Source organism: Ctenopharyngodon idella, chromosome 3, assembly GCF_019924925.1.
Source record: "Ctenopharyngodon idella isolate HZGC_01 chromosome 3, HZGC01, whole genome shotgun sequence".
Lineage (NCBI taxonomy): Eukaryota > Metazoa > Chordata > Actinopteri > Cypriniformes > Xenocyprididae > Ctenopharyngodon > Ctenopharyngodon idella.
In genome coordinates, this window is record NC_067222.1 from 52,025,890 (window position 1) to 52,043,929 (window position 18,040).

The window sequence follows — 18,040 nt, forward strand, 5'->3', positions numbered from 1 at the left end:
ATATACATCTAGGATGGCTTGAGGGTAATTAAAGGGCTAATTTTCATTTGAAAGTAAACTAATCTTTTGGAGCTCTAGCAGTTAATAAACAAAACGGCATGCATCCTGTGGAGGAACATTGTAGCCGGAGCTACTTCTCTCTGTTTATGTCTATGGCGGTTCACGCAGTTACTGTGCTACTCCGCAGCGGTTTCTACCAGACCGGTCTAAAATAGTCTGAATATAAACACCTATAAGTGTACCATAATGATTCAGTATAAGACAAAAACACAGTTTGGAAAATGGATTCATGTTGTACATTCTCATTATATAATTTTTGTACATTTTGAACACAGAAAAGTTACAGACAGCAGCTTTAAGTACAGTTAAAATCAGATACTCGAAGACTTTTACTCAAGTTGTATTAGATTTGGTGACTTGAAACTTGTAAAAGAGTCATTTTTGATGTGAGGTATCTACTTTTACTCAAGTATTGTTTTCAGGTACTCTTTACACCTCTGCTCTTTCCACAGTGATGATTTCTAAAACAGCTCTCTTTCGAGTGAATCCTCATGTGGCACTTAAGGTTACCTTTAAATCTGAAACTCTTTCCACACTTATCACATATGAATGTCTTCTCTCCAGTGTGAATATTCATGTGTTCCCTAAGGCTTAGTTCCCGTGTGAAGCCATTCCCACACAGAGTGCAGGTGTAAGGCTTTTCTCTAGTGTGAGTTCTCATGTGGGCTATAAGGTGTCCTTTTTGACTGAATCTCTTTCCACACTGTTGGCAGGTGAATGGGCTCTCTCCAGTGTGAATTCTCATGTGGACTATAAGGTTTCCTTTTTGACTGAAACTCTGTCCACATTGTTTACAGGTGTAAGGCTTTTCTCCAGTGTGAGTTCTCATGTGGACTTCAAGGCTTCCTTTATGTGTGAAACTCTTGCCACACTGTTGGCAGGTGTAAGCCTTCTCTCGCGTGTGAATTCTCATGTGGACTATAAGGTTTCCTTTATGTCTGAAATTCTTTCCACATTGCTGGCAGGTGAAAGGTTTCTCTCCAGTGTGAATTCTCATGTGGACTATAAGGTTTCCTTTTACAGTAAAACTCTGTCCACATTGTTGACAAGTGTAAGGCTTTTCTCCAGTGTGAACTCTCAAGTGGACTTGAAGGTTTCTATGTTGATCAAAATTCATTCCACACTGTTGGCAGGTGAAATAACTTGTATATCCTGTCTTTTGAGCTCTCTTTTGTGATAAAGTCTTTTTAGCCTGTGTCACTCTTTCCCCAGTCATGAAATTGTGATGTTTATCATAATGTTCTTCTTTTTCATTGAGTTCATGACTCGCTTCTTTCAGTGTCATTGGGTCTAGGGCAAAAATAGACAATACAATTTAGACATTTAATGCATAAAAACCAACAACATGTATGCTCTTTACCAGGGTGTCCAAACACAGTCCTGGAGGGCCACTGTCCTGCAAAGTTTAGCTACAACTTGCCTTAACACACCTGACTGGAAGTTTCTAGTATGCCTAGTAGACCCTGATTAGCTGGTTCAGGTGGCCCTCCAGGAATAGGATTAGACACCCCTGCTCTACACCCTATCCTATCCTATCCTATCCTATAAATCAGGGATGGGCAGCTTTGGTCCTGGAGGGACACTGTCTTGCAGAGTTAAGTTTTATCCCTCATCAAATACACCTACCTGTAATTTTCAAGCATTCCTGAAGACTTTGGGTTAAATTTTGGGGTTGGGTTAAATTTTGCAGGTGTGTTTGATCAAGGATGTTTTGTATGTCTCCTTATTTATCGCATCTGGTTAAGATCATCAGCTTGTTAGAAGAGAGCTGACACTGATGGAGAAATTTGCAGCTTTAATCGCAAACTACAATTCCTGTTCACCAATAAGGTGAGAACCGGACCCATTATAAATCTAAATATACTTGAATTAATTACATTAATTGAAAAAGAGTACTGTTCTATTAGTAATAGAAGATATTTGTTGTTGTAATGATGTCAGACATAGCACACACAATAGTAGTAGCTGTTCCATACTCCGGCACGGTTAGAGATCTTACTACATCTGTACCACGCCCAAGCATAGTCCAACCATGCATCTTCAAGCAGGCCAGAGCACAGTACGGAGCGATCACGCTAGTCAAACGAATCAGATTTAGGGGGTCAAACAGCTGACAGTTTGAAGTGAAGCAGAAGAAATTTTAGCCAACAGTGCATAGTAGGCATGACCTGGGAGGATCATATATGAGCTAATCTCAGTATAAAAATCCACGTTACTAAAGATCCTCTTGTATGAGACAATATTAGACATTTGTACATTATTTTAGGCAAAATGGTTGAAAGATCATAGATCTTTTGATCAGTTGCTCTGTTTAATGGTAACACTGTATTTTAAAGTGATGCAGTTACTCAATACTACATGTACTTAATATAATAATGTTAATAATGCTTAATTACAAACCCTAACTCTATAGTAAATAAATGTAGTTATATTACTCAGTATTTTGAGTAATTGCAATGTAACTGTCATCTTAAAATAAAGTGTAACCGATTTAATTGCTGTTTGTGTTTGACCAGTAGGTGGCACTGTCATCTAATTGATGTGGTCCAAAAACTGGAAAATGCTGCCTTCTGTGGACACATTTCAAGGTAGGAAGGCATCAAGGCATGTCCGAATCCAATGTTAGCTTCACTTCCTGTCTCATGTGATACCGTCATCTGATCGATTTTTGAAAGAAGCATAGATGTATCCTTTGCTGCCTTTGATATCCCACAATCCTGTGCCTAGGTTTTCGGACGCAGCCAGAGTTACAGCTTCATATATTTTTTTGTCATCTTGCAGTTAAAATGGCAGCTAATTTCAAGTTTAATTCAATTATAGCACCACCAAGTGGCGCAGTCCCACCACTTTTTTATGTGTCCTCACAGTGAGCCCATATGTGTGTCAAGCTTGGTAAAAAATCTCATTTCATTTAGGAGATACAGGAATTTACATTTATGAGCACATGTCCAGAAAACTACCTATGTCCGACTTTGTTTTCTCGCACTTACAATAAAATATTTTGACTTTTGGCTTTAAATATTAATGGGCTAGTAATACAAATTCAGTCATCTACTCATCATTATGTTTTTTCCAAACCTGTACAAGTTTCTTTCTTCTGTTGATTTTGAAGAATGTTGGTAACCAAACAGCTGACGGTTGCAATTGACTTCCATAATACTTTCTTCCTATTGAGGAAGTCAATGGGGGCCGTCAACTGTTTGGTCAAGATTCTTCAAAATACACTATATTGCCAAAAGTATTGAGACACCCCTCCAAATCATTGAATTCAGGTGTCCCAATCACTTCCATGGCCACAGGTGTATAAAATCAAGCACCTAGGTATGCAGACTGCTTCTACAAACATTTGTGAAAGAATGGGTCGCTCTCAGGAGCTCAGTGAATTCAAGCGTGGTACCGTAATAGGTTGCCACCTGTGCAGTAAGTCCATTTGTGAAATTTCCTCACTACTAAATATTCCACAGTCAACTGTTAGTGGTATCATAACAAAGTGGAAGCAGTTGGGAACAACAGCAACTCAGCCACGAAGTGGTAGGCCACGTAAAATCACAGAGCAGGGTCAGCGCATGCTGAGGCGCACAGTGCGCAGAAGTCACCAACAGACCTCCAAACTTCGTGTGTCCTTCAGATTAGCTCAAGAACAGTGTGTAGAGAGCTTCATGGAATGGGTTTCCATGGCTGAGCAGCTGCATCCAAGCCTTACATCACCAAGTGCAATGCAAAGCGTCGGATGCAGTGGTGTAAAGCACGCCGCCACTGGACTCTAAAGCAGTGGAGACGTGTTCTCTGGAGTGACGAATCACGCTTCTCTGTCTCGCAATCCGATGGACGAGTCTGGGTTTGGCGGTTGCCAGGAGAACGGTACTTGCCTGACTGCTTTGTGTCAAGTGTAAAGTTTGGTGGAGGGGGATTATGGTGTGAGGTTGTTTTTCAGGGGTTGGGCTTGACCCTTAGTTCCAGTGAAAGGAACTCTTAATGCTTCAGCATACCAAGACATTTTGGACAATTTCATGCTCCCAACTTTGTGGGAACAGTTTGGGGATGGCCCCTTCCTGTTCCAACATGACTGCGCACCAGTGCACAAAGCAAGGTCCATAAAGACATGGAACTCACTCCTAAACCTTGTGGAAAGCCTTCCCGGAAGAGTTGAGGCTGTTACAGCTGCAAAGGGTGGGCCAACTCCACATTAAACTCTACAGATTAAGATTCATGTGCACGTAAAGGCAGGTGTCCCAAAACTTTTGGTAATATAGTGTATCTTCTTTTGTGTTCAGCAACAGAAAAAAACTCATACAGGTTTGGGACGACATGAGGGCGAGTAAATGTTGACAATTTAAATTTTGAGGTGAACTATCCCTTTAATGTGTATTCACTCAAAAAAAACCCATGCTAATTTAATTAGTTTAATACAAAACCGTTTGAACTTATTTCAGTTTGTATCAGTACTTTTTGAACATTTACAGAACATTAACAAAAAAAACCATGATAATTTTGACATTTCATACAATTTCACCTCTAGCCACAATCTGCCAGCGCTTATCTACACCTGTACCACAAATGACAAGGTAAATATTTTTCACCGGTTTCATCAAATATTATCAGTTCACTCGGTTCTACTTCAAAATGTTTTACACACTTCCCCTGCTGACTTTCCTCCATATGACACACATACATGAAATGGTTGATATAAGGATTATGTTCAAAATATTTCAATTAGGACTTATTTATTGCTTGATTTAATGTTCAGTTCCTGCTATTTATGTTCAGGTATGTTAAAATGTTAGTACAGCACTTTTGAGCATGAACAGAAAAAAAAATAAATAAATACTTTCATTGTTCTCTATTCAGAAGTAGATATCAGGTTTAATGTTGCAGAAAATAATTCTACTTCTGTACTATTCTCTAAGATTATACTTCTGTATATTCTCTATTTCTGTAGAGCTGGACATTTTAATAATGATCAAATGACAGAGGCTGTGTTTACACTGGCACAAAAAAATCAATTCTTTTGCTCACATCTGACACAGATTGGAATTAGTTGCACACGTGTAAACACAAAAATCCACACAAGATCCGATTTTTTCACATCTTATCTGAGCCACTTCCAAATGTGGTTTTAAATCCGATACATATCCGATATCTGGACATGTGACCTACATCTAAACATGCATATCCGATTCCCATTGGAATTCCAAGCCACCACAAGGCGAGGGCGAGACATTTGCTCACTAAAAGATAGCTTTAATGTTGTATTATGAAGCAGACGTGCCTGTATGCACTCGCACTAAAATCCGCAGCTGTATTATTGAGGTGGAAACTTTTTGTCTATTTTTTCCTTGAAAGAAATTGCTTGCGCGCACACACACACATTCAGCAGCTGAATTTCAACCTCTGCCTGGTTAATTTAAAAGAGACCGCAGTGTGTGTGTTTTTTTGGTTTGTTTTGATAAACCAAAAGCTTCACTGGCTACTCTCTCTTTCGTGTGCGCTCTCCCTCACTCGCTCTCTCATTATCATTCATTCAAATAAATGTAATCTTATCTGCTACTTTATTTCCCTTAAGAATTCTAGATGTAACGATAAAATAACAAACGCAAATTACTCTTATTTTCCAGTCTATATTCGTTCAGTCAGAATTCATGCTGCAAAACATCCATGACACTGACAGCTGTTAACCCATCCATTCTGGGGCGTGTTTCCCGAAAGTATCATTAGCCAATATGGTCGTAAGTCCCACTGAACTCTATTGGTAACGACGGAACTTGCGACCATAGTTCGCTTTGGGAAACGCACCCCTGGCAGGTCCAACATGTGCATGTAAAGCTGTCAATGACAATAATTTTGGGCGGGAATGAATGTAAACACATATATCAGATACCAGTCACGTCTAATATGAATGTAAACACACTGGTCAAAAAAAAAAAAAAAATCGGATATGGTCAAAAGATCGGATCTGTGCATTAAGACTTGCAGTGTAAATGCAGCCTGAGTTCAGGTTTGAGAATAAAACCAACCTGTTTGTTCCTCAGTATCTTCATGTTTCACTCTGAATGTTTCTTCAATCTTCATGTCTTCCCTCTCCTCTTTAATAAAATCAATCTTCATGTCTTCAGTCTCCTCTTTAATAAACGCCATCTTTAAGAAGAGATAATTAACAGTAGAGGTGTGTGACGGTACACGTAATCATACTGAACAGTTTCGGTACAGGGCTTTTCAGTATGGTGCTCGAAGCATTACATTGCAACATTAAGGTCTCCTATTAATCCCAATAAGTGCTGCATTTTGTTACTTTCGACAAGAAACAAAGTGCCATCCTTCAAATTCTGCCCACAAAATAATGAAATTTAAACATAAAATGCCGTTTTGACACACTTCGATGTGACGTGACAGATCACTGTTCACACTCAGTTCAACCGGCAGCGCGAGCATCTCTTCCTTTTTAATACTAGTTACAGAATAAACATGAAAGAACATCTGAAGGTATGTTGAAAAGATACAGTACAACTTACTGAAACGGTCATATTTCATGTAATCGCTCAATTACTGTTTCAACGGCAGAAAGACGTCAATAAATCAGATTGTAAACAATATGTCATATAGCATTTACCTCAGAAAAGCCATTCAGTGTCCACAGCTTGTTAGTTCGCCAGAGAAACAAACTCTTTCACTAAATATATGCACTGTATTAGCCCATATATTCATTATATTTTACTTAACCTGTTAGTGATGTCTTGATTATTTAATGTATGTTTATATAAATCTGTCATGAAAATTTCAACAACAAACTGGAGTAAAAACATTTAGAAGTTAATGCAAAAACCACCTTAGGTGCAGCTTACATGTTACAATTTGTCATTTGAGTGTTGATTATTTTATCTAAAAATAAAAAGCGATTGAATTTAGGCTCAGATGTTAACCTTTAATATTATAGTAGCGTAATGTTGAAGTAAGGGCTCCCTACATCAGAGTCCTGCACGCAGACGGGTACCCAACAAGTTACCTGCCAATTTTTATGTAAACGGGTGGAATAATATTTTCGTGTTGAGTGCAGGTGGGATGCACATTTTTTTTTTATCCTTAAGAAACTTTAAATTATAATAGAATTTAATTAATTTAAAGACAAAATCACAATTTGTTTAAAAAATACTGTTTAATAAAAAAAGCAATTTTATGTTAAGTTTTCTCCCCACCTGCTGTACAGAAAACCGTACCGAACCGTGACTTCAAAACCGAGGTACATAATGAACTGTGGGTTTTGTGTACCATTACACCCCTAATTAACAGTTATTGGTCTTCAATGACCTGGTTAGACAAAAAAAAAACAAACTCAAAACTAACGCTGCAAATTAATAAACACTTCATATTTAGGCATTTATGATCTAGATTTGGTATTTAACGAGTTATACATTATATTTAAATGATTACACTGATGAAAACATGAGCAGTTTTTTTGTTAGTGTTTGTTATTGATCATGTTCACAGTTTGAGCAGCACGTGTCGTGATTCACTGAATCATGTCTCAAAGTATTTGATTCAATTGACTCGGAGTTGAAAAGTTCAGTTTCTCCATCATTACTCGCCAGAGACTGAACTCGTGTTCATGATAAACTGATTTATGATATATAGAGAGAGAAATGAGACGCAGGTTTACTGTTTCTCATCAGTGGATGAGCTTTACTCACACAAATATCCTTCATTACACTTAGATAAAGAATCACAATGTTACATTAAATAGTAAATAAACTAATTTCACATTGCTTGTAAAGAACTATTAAAACCTTGAACTGTTTCTATCGTTTTAAACGGATTAATTTTTGAAAACAAACCTTTCTTCAGCAGAATCACAGCAGATGCAGGAGCGCGGCGCAGTCTTATGACGTCATGTCGTCACTCCAAAATAAAAGTCCTGTTCACACACAGCATTGTCTGGCTGCAGAGAGACTTGACAATTTATGGGAGAGTCCTGCTGACTAAGGCTAAGGGAATATCACAACTAGTTTACCCTGCTCTTTCACTATATATTGATAATAAAACTATTATATCTATTGTCTCTCTGTTGTTCTGTTTTATTTGGAGAAATAAAATGGAATGTGTTCAAAGAAAATCCTTGTTAAAAAGGAGGGTGTCTTACCGCTTTTGATTTACAAACTAACAACCAGATATTCAAAATTAACTGGATTAGGTGTTGTATTTCTAACAATGTATTACCCTGGTTTTGGATCCCTAACCTAATATTCAAACACTGTGGTGACCTTAAATTCTTACTATCTTGTAATATTAAGTGCAGCAAATTACCTATCAAACTCTCGAATTTTCAAACAAGCTCTAGATTCCTGGAAAATAAAATATTATTTGGAATAATGAAAGTGTACTGTCTGGTAACACATATATATATATGATATATTTTGTTTCTGATTTGTTAAGTGCTCAAGGAGACCTTCTCTTTTTTTCTGATTTTGTGTCTTTGAAAGGTGCTACAATTTCAGTAAAAGACTGTTTAAAAAACAATCATATTCCTTCACTTGCAATCAATGGTGTTCATGTATTAGATAAAAAATGCAATAACTTCTTTATTAGAAATGCTTTTTCTTCAACTCCATTTCAAAATTGCTCATAGGTATTAACCTTGTAATTTATTTTTGAGCAGGTTTTCTGAGAATGTATCTTCTTTATGTTCCTTTTGCAATACTGAAGAAGAATCAGTTCTACATTTGTATTATCAGTGCCCATTCTCAAAGTCCTTTTGGTCAGAAGTTACCATGTTAGTTTTCTTCTGCTGTAACAAACTGGTACAAATGACTGAATCTATCATTTTCTTGTCTGATTTTCATTCTAAGGATCTTATACTTGATTGCACTGTTTACTGCTTTGTCTTCTGGGTAAATTTCATCTTCACAAAGCCAGAACTATCCACTGTAATCCCAATTTTAGTATGTTTTCTTCTGATATAAAGTCCCTTTTTACTTCCTTTAAGAAAACGTCAAAACCTTTGAACTCAAAGGTGTCGAAAACGATTAACAAACTCGAATCTGTTGTAAAGAATATTTAAATGTATTTATTTTTTTCTTTACATTGACAAAATGTAATATTTTGTTGATTTAATTCTTATAACCTCTTGAGCTGTCCATATGCCCCCTACTTTATATTATTGTATTTTTTTTCTTCTCACTGTTGATACATGTCTTTAATTCATAATAAATATAAAAAAATGCTGCATTGTCTACAATCACAGAAGTGCATAGAAATCTATTTTTATATAATCTTTTTTTATTAAAATTAAAACTGACAAATATGATACAACACAGGTTAATTAAAAAGGTTGTATGACTTCAAAAAGCAAAGTTCATTCATGTGTCCATTAAAACATTTAAAGTCAGTGTGTTTTACCAATATAAAAAATGTTAATTTGAAGTCTAAACATAAGTATAAAATATGTAAAAATGTATCTTTCAAGAATCAGTATAATTAAAAGTAGCAATCAAAATTTTAAGTATAAATGTAGTTCATTCAATACAAAAATGATTGCTAAAAGGTACAGTTAGGGTTAATCTTTCACATATTTTTAATTAAATCAATAGCAAGTAAAGTCTTCAATGTCAAGGGTCATTTGTGTGAGTTGCTGTATGTAGTGATTCAAATTCTGTGACGCTCTTAAAAGAGACTTTCGGTTCTCTCATATGCTTTTATGTGGTTGTAGGGCTTGTTGTTTAGAGAAAATCAAAAAGGAAGAGGAAGATAGGTGTGTACATTTACTGAGAATATGGAAAGTGTCAATTAAAATGAACAGAAGCAATGGCCTGTTTTCAGAAGAACAAAAGGAAGAAAAAACAACAGTGAATAAAAGACTAGTGTAGCTTTTATAAAAACATACAAGAAACACATTGTGTTGTTTGTGAAGCTGTCTGACAGCACTCTACCGATGTCTATGAATTATGAACTGACATCACATAAACGTAATGAGATTTAAGGAAGTGTGTAAGTTAGTATTGTGTTTACACTCCATAAATCCTCCTTTGTGTTGCTATTTTAGAATTAACTATTAATTAATTAGCTTTTGTTGTAAATGTAAATGAAATCTAGTTAATTATTTTATATTTAAGTTTTAAGTAATAAATTACCTCAGAAATTTTCATTACTGTACTAACTAATGGAAGAGGCTAGTCAGCTGTTATATCTGCTAACTGAACTGTAACCTGTTGATCATCATTCAATGACTCTGATTTCTGCATGACATACTGATGTAAATGTTGTAGCATCTGTGAAGTGTTATCGTTCAGCAGAAGATGAGTTTTGAGGGACTGAAACTGTTAATTTTCTCCACCCAGTTGAACTGCTAACATTAACTCACTGTCCCAATGTTTGGGAACATTTCAGCTCATGCTGAGAGCCAGTTTAGTGACTCTGTCCCATGAAAGAGAGGAGCGAGTTTGTTTTTCTCCCTATTGTAGTTTAATATTTATACAGGCAAGACTGTTGTTTTACTGTTATTGTGGGTCATAATCAGCACATGAGCATTAAAGGTGCCATAGAATTGACATTTTACAAGATGTAAAATAAGTCTCAGGTGTCCCCAGAATGTGTCTGAAGTTTCAGCTCAAAATACCCCATAGATTTATTATTCCATGTTTTAACTGTCCATCTTGGGGTGGGATTAAAAATGCACTGATTTGGCGCTGTACACCTTTAAATGCTCGTGCTCCCCGCCCCCAAACTCACGACTCCCATTAAACATTGCATAAATACTACACACAGCGGAGTTCACACTTATATACCTAAAAATGGACCATTACAAACTCGTGATGCAGCATATGGTTTCAAAGCAGCTTTACAGAGAATGCATGTCAACATTACAATTTGGAGACTGCAGTTAGCTAATAATGTAATAATTTAGGCAATTAATTTACAATCACTGTTAGCAATTTAATTGAAGGTAGAAGCAACAAGCTCCTGGAAAAATGAATTACATATTAACAATAATTAGGATATATAGAAATTTGGGAATATGCGTGTTGATCCAGATGTTGCGTCTTCTGAAGTCCTCGCAGGAGTTGGCGCCGTCTCTTCAAAAGTGTTGGTCATCTGAGGTCTTCTTAAGAGGCTGGATCCAAACTGAATTACCCCCCACAAAACCCACCACACGCCTGGGGTCTGATGATTTTCTATGGTTTCCTATGAAAGCAAAGGGAGGCATGTCTCCTGCTGAAACTTTACCTGCGGGTGTCGCTGTTGGGCAGTGTTCCTTAAGAAATACACGTGACTTGCGCTCTTTTTACTGTCATAATTTGTAATATTTGTGTTGTTTTATATGTAATATGGATTATTTTTTCATCCTATTTTTTTGAGGAGGCACTGCCTCCCTTGCCTACTCAGTGGAAACACCCCTGTTACATACTGTTGTACTCATGTTGATTTGATTGCTTCTACTATTCTCATTTGTAAGTCGCTTTGGAGAAAAGCGTCTGCTAAATGACTAAATGTAAATGTAACATTCAGAAACGTCCTGCTTGACCCTTTTCATCATTACTGCTATCTGGGTCTGATTTGGGCTTAATTTGATACAGCAATATAGACGTCATTATTTACATTTCCACTGAAGCACATGTAACAACTAATGGTAAGGACGCTTCAGCGAATCACAATACACTGGGCCAACTAACCAATCTGAGCACATTGCGTATTTCAGAGGGAGTGGCTTCATAGAACCAGGAAGTCAAATGAGCCGTTCATATGACAGTGGAAACAGAGGTGTAGAATAAAGGAAAAATATATGAAAAATACAGCGTTTTTTTTTTTTTTTTAACGAACCATTAAGACATCTTAAACTGTGCCCCGTAAACACAATCAAGCCTAGAAAAATACCAGTGAACCACCCCTTTAAATAACCCTCTGGTGCTCTTTGGTCACTTTTGACTGAAAAATTTTCTGTTTTGAAATGTTAAAAATCGCAGCTTCATCGGAATGGTACGAAACTTGGTGACTTTTATGGCATTTGGAATGTGAACACAAAAAAACACACCCACTCACACACAGACACACACACACACCCTATAAACCACTGTTTGTTACACAGAGCAAAGTTTTGAGAATATGTGAAATCGATTCAATAATTCAGTCATAATGCACGAAAAGCTCACAGCAGTAAAGGGGTGACACTCTAAAACATCAAGAGTGTGATTTAGACACACCCACTCACACACACACACACACACCCACTCACACAGACACACACACACACATACACTTACACAGACACACACACACCTATGAAAGGTATCAAAGGTTGATAGTCAGATCAAAGGCTGAGATTCTGCCCTAGTAACCTCCAGTCCAATCCCAGCATCTGTAAATAAAAACAAAAACTTGATTGGGTATGAGTGGGTATTAATGTTGCTAATTTGAGCCACATTCTCTCATTCTGCACAATGACACAAAGGTACACTGCTGAGGAGACCCCTGAACACCTGCTTAGGTCAAGCTAAGAAGAAGAGAATGCTGCCCCAGACGAGGCAGTGGATGATTCCTCTGAAGAAGAGGATTGTACAGAGGCTGAGCCAGATATGGATTCAGAGGAGGAAGATTCGGATGAGGAAGTGCCCTGTAACCTACACATCGAGGAATGCAGAAATACTGTGGAGTTCATCTCCCCCTCCACAAACACAGGGGAGAGCGCGGGCAGAGGAGGTCCGCAGGAATACCCCTGGACCAACCAGGTATGCGTGTACATGAGTGGAGGACATCAGGTCAGCATTTGAATTGATTTTTACAAAGTCCATTCAAAACATTCTGCTGGAGATGACCAATAAAGAGGGGCAGAGAGTGTGTGGAACTGAATGGAATGATATTGTGCTGGAAGAACTGCAAGCATTTATTGACCCCAAGATTGAACCAAGTTTGTATTCATGTGACTGTTTTAGTGTGGAATAAACTGCTTGCATTTAGATCATCGCCCTTCTTCATTTGAGATAACACAGCAGACATTACATGATCACACTTATAGGCCTAACACAGTTCAACATTCTAACAAAATCTCATTATCTTTTTACCAAAATTGTTAAATTGTTGTAACAGGTAATGAGAGCATGGTTTAATCACCAAAACACATCAGTATGATTTTGTGATTCATTACTTAAAACAAGTTTACCTCTTTGATCCTTCTGTAGGTTTCCTCTCTCTTGCAGTTAATCAGAAGTAAACAGATCTGTTTGAGCCACAGTGGAATAGGAAAAACTAACATAGTGCGACAAAACGGCATATTCTTTTAATATTAATTGATAAACTTAATTTGAATGCTGCTAGGCACCATCACACACAATACAATTGGCAATATTGAAGAAAAACTTAAAGAAGATTTAGAGCAAAAAGCTCAAGCAAGAGAAGTTGGCAAAATTTGGAAGAGATGAAAATGACAACAAGGAGCATAAGGTATACATGGTCACAAAGAAATGTCAAGACTCATAGATGGAGATCAGTGTCTTTTAATTCATCTAGTAGTGACAGAGATCAATCAACAGTGGAGATTTCACCCAGAAGTGATTTTTTAGAAAACAAGTCCAGAATGTTTCAGAGATCCAGAAGACAGGAGGACGGAAGATGAAACGAGGAAGAGGTAAATCCATCAAGACTCCCAGTTCAAGGCAGATACACCAGGAGTCGAACAAGGGAGATGAAGTACGTACGTCCAAAAAGCGTTAACTTCTGCGACGTAGTACACAACGATGTACCACTAGCATAGTATGTCATGGCGCAGTGTAGAACGTCATGTCATTGTGTACTACGTCACGGAAGTTAGCGCTTTTTGGACGTACGTTGAATGCTTAATGCTTAATTAAACGCAGATTAATGTAATTTGGCAATATTAGATCAATAATATTGCAATATAAACAACAAGGAAAGATAGTAAATAGAGGTTAAAAACAAAGTTATACAGAAGTACAAACACAAAGCACTCAGCAGAGGCAGACAGGAATCGGAAGCAGATGGAAGATCTTCCTTCCACACATTGATCTCACTGATAAATACTCATATATAAATACTCAGGTAACTTGCATGTGTTTATTGACACACTTCTGCACACACCTTCTGCTGAGTCACTCTCTCCGCTGAAGATGACTGATGGAAAGTAGCGCAGGAACCCGGCCTTTCTAACAGACACAGTTTTCTTGTTTCTGCTTATTTCATCTTACATTGAAAGGTAAAATGAAAACATACACTGACACACTTGATACACTTTTACAGTTTTTTTTTTTTTTTTTTACAGACACATTTCTCAATACTTAGATCCCTTTTTTTAAAACTCTTCACACAGTTCTCCAAACCAACTCTCATCTTAACACAGAAGTTACAGTTAAAAAAAAAAAAAAAAAAAATGTTTACAGACAGTTCCTGAAACTATGGCTCTATTTCTCAAAACTCCACACACAAAACACACACACACACAATATGAAAAACGTCACATATATCTTGCAAAATCAAACACTTCATTCAAAACTATTTTAACTCTTCTAAAAATGGTATTTTTGTGTAGTAACTCTACACACAAACATCAAATGATTATCCACATACAATCCAAACTACACAGATGTGAAAAGTGTAAAACACACTTCTCTCTTGTGTCTTTTGCTTGTTCAGTGTGCAGTGGGGTGTACAGGAGTGTAGTCTGCAAAACTACAAGCAAATTACTTGCTTTGCAATCAGTTTGCTATTGTAAAATAAACTTTTTGCAAAACTCTAAACATTTTTTCTTTCTCAAAAAACTGACTTTTCATTATGTGTGTTTTTTACAAATGATTACAGTTTTTCTCAATTGCTAACACAATTTATGAAACAATTCACCGTTTTCTCACAACTACAAACACAATCTCGTCAAAAACATTTTCACTTATGTCAAAAGCAAACTTTGGCCTCAATGACACACAAAACCTGCAAATACACAATACAGTGCCCAGCGCACACTAGTGAGATTAATTCATAACCCTGTAACAAAAATACCTCTTATTGGGATTCAAGAATATTTTGGCTGCTCAGTGTGTATACACATAAATGAAAAAGTGCAGATAGAGTAAAATGCAACAATGAGCTTTAGCCTGTATGTTCAGAGTTTAGGTGGTGTTTGTGTCGAAGTGAGAAATGAAGTCATGGGATGCATTTTGTGCCAAAGAAATGATAAATGATCCGCAGTTTAGCCCACATAAACTGATGTGGTGATCACTGTAAAGAGAGTGTAGAAAAAGAGACTGAAGTATTGAGAAATTGGTCCTGGTGATTATAAAAAAAACTGTAATATTCAATGTATTGGCAAACTTGAAAAAACTACTACTAAACAGCTCAGTTTACTGAGAACACAGATTTTAGAATAAAAAACAGAAGAGTTAGTGTGTTCGCTGACATCTGACTATCACTCTCACTTGAGTGGACAAGTCTCTTGAGCTCCAGATATTCTTCAGTTGGAGAAAACTGAACTTCCTTTGTTAGTACACTACAGTCTATTGGCACGTCTCTATTTGCTGGTTGTATTTCTGGTGGATCCTGTGGGGCTGGCCTGTTAAACAAGTGTTCAGCCCATCTTCCGCTTCTGTCCTTCATCATCATTTATCTGTTCTCCTTCCTTGTCTTTTACTGGTCTTTCTGGTTTACTAAACTTTCCAGCTAACTTTTTGGTGGTTGCATACAAGTCTTTCATGTTTCTATTTCTGGCTGCTTCTTCTGCTACTAGGGTCTCTATATAGTTCTTTTTATCTGCTTTTATACTTATCTTGACACTCTTGTTTGCTTGTGTGTATTGTTCCTGAGCCTTGGCTTTCTTTGCACGTGTGTGGCTGTTCTTTATTTCTGCTTTCTTCTCTTTCCTATGTTCTATTTTCTTCAGTGAGTATTCTGAGACCCACTCCTTATGATTATACTTCAGTGGGCCCAAGACTTCTTCAGGTTTTCTTCATCGCCTCATTTACTGTCTTCCATTTCTTGTCTACCGTCTCCTCTTCATCATCTTCTTCCATATCTTCTTCCATTTGTTCTTGCAGGACTTGAAATTTGTTTGCGAATGTCATTTTAAACTCCTCCAGTTTGATTCAATCTCTCAGAAGCGCTGTGTTGAATCTCTGTCTCCGATTTGACTCCCTTATCCAAGTTTCAGATTTACATGGGCAACAAGGAGATGGTGGTCCGAAGCAACGTCAGTGCCTCACCTGACACATCTTGGAGGGACCTCCTGAATTTCTTGATGATACATACATGGTCAATCTGGTTCTCGGTGGAGAGGTCCGGTAATATCCAGGTAGCCTTGTGTATTCATCTGTGAGGGAAGATGCTTCCTCCTATGACTAGATTTCTTATGGTGCAAAGGTCAGCAAACCTCTCTCTGTTTTCATTCATCTCCCCCAAACCCTCTCGTCCTATGACCTCCTCATAGCCCATGTTGTCTCGCCCGATCTTTGCATTGAAGTCTCCCATTACCATGGTGATGACTCTTCCTGAGTGACTGTCAATGATGGTCTGCAACCTGTTGTAAAAGTCTTCCTTTTCATCTTCTTCGCTGTCATTTGTGGGTGCATAACACTGAATAATATTCATGTTTAGTCTTCTCTTCTTAGTTTTAAATGAAGCAGTGATGAGTCTTGGTCCATATGCCTCCTATCCAATGAGTGCTCTCTGTGCAGTCTTGGAAAGCATGAAGGCCACTCCCTGGGTGTGTGACACATTTTCTTCATCATGTCCTGAGAACAGCAGTAATTCTCCTGTGGCAAGACTTTTCTGGCCAGAGTCTAACCATCTGGTCTCGCTGATGCAGAGGATACCGATGTTATAATTCCTCATCTCCGTTGCCAACTGTGCTGTCTTTCCAGATTCGAACATGGTGCGCACATTCCATGTTCCGATGATGGTGGTGGTCCTGGTGGAAATGATGGTCTTCAGCTTGGTAGTTTCCAGTGTCTGGCTTTCACTACCTGGCTTCATAGCATCTCCAGCCGGAGATCCATCCACTCCAAGAACCAATAGGTCAGTTGAAAACCTTGTTGGCATTTCTGTAGCAAGGTCTTTTTTACGGGGAGGGGTTGCTAGCCCTTCGCCCAACCCACCTCCTTTTACATCCGGGCTTGGGACTGGCAATGGCGGAATAGCGTAAAGGTTAACATATTTGGAAAAATAGTGCTGAACAACAAGAACATACCTGTTTCCTCGACTTCTGCAGCCACTTTCTGAAGTGGTGCTGTCACTGCCACTGTTTTCATATGTGCTTTTTGACCAGGGATTGGAGTGCGTCGGGCATCACAAGGAACGCACTTCTTACACCGCTCACGTATGTCCCAGGACAGAAGCAGAGCTGTTGTGCTTGTTGTAAGACTTTTTGGCCGATAGATGACCAGCAATAGGGTTGCCATGGAGGGACTGAAGGACTTCCTTAAGGTTTGAGGTACAGTGACCTGAAAAATCACAGATTTGGTGCCTGGGCTAACAATTTCACGACAGAGGAGACCATTGTGTACTGTTAACTTGAAGTATTCTTTCCACAGAAATCTCTCCTCTGGCGACCGTCTGTTCATCTTCCTATATGGTGGTTTGCGGCCTTTGAGTTTCCAACTCACAACTTCCTTTAAAACTGGATCCTGTCAATCATAGGTGTAATTTGTGGGTGGGACGGGTGGGACATGTCCCCACCACTTTTTGCCTGGGTCGATATTGTCCCTACCACTTTTTGAAACATCTTGTGGCACGGATGTATCTAAAGAAACTTATCTAGCTGATTAGCAATTAGTTCGTTTGTGTTAAATAATAGGCGATCTGCTGCTGGGATGTGTTCTTTTTGAAATCATGTTGAGTGCTCGTTGCCGCTATCGGTGGCGCAACAGTGTTCTCTTGGCGCTCGTGCACACTGCGCAGTCTTCACATGGATGAGCGCTTCAATCTATCGCTGTTGCGGCCGGAAACTCTATTTGTTCCAGTGAAATCACAAAACAAAGTGCACACAAACGTGTCCCTGCTC

At 38.0% G+C, this 18,040-nt stretch overlaps 1 protein-coding gene across 1 annotated transcript; it reads right to left on the reverse strand.

Annotated features, from left to right (window-relative positions):
* Nucleotides 1–270: 270 nt before the first annotated feature.
* LOC127508866 (gastrula zinc finger protein XlCGF8.2DB-like) lies at nucleotides 271–7,977 on the reverse strand. The gene is made up of 3 exons (XM_051887334.1): nucleotides 7,887–7,977; nucleotides 6,075–6,195; nucleotides 271–1,350 (listed from the first exon to the last, which is right to left on the reverse strand). The coding sequence occupies exons 2-3, from the start codon at nucleotides 6,193–6,195 to the stop codon at nucleotides 479–481; spliced, it is 993 nt and encodes a 330-aa protein (XP_051743294.1). The 5' UTR covers nucleotides 7,887–7,977; the 3' UTR covers nucleotides 271–478.
* Nucleotides 7,978–18,040: the final 10,063 nt, after the last annotated feature.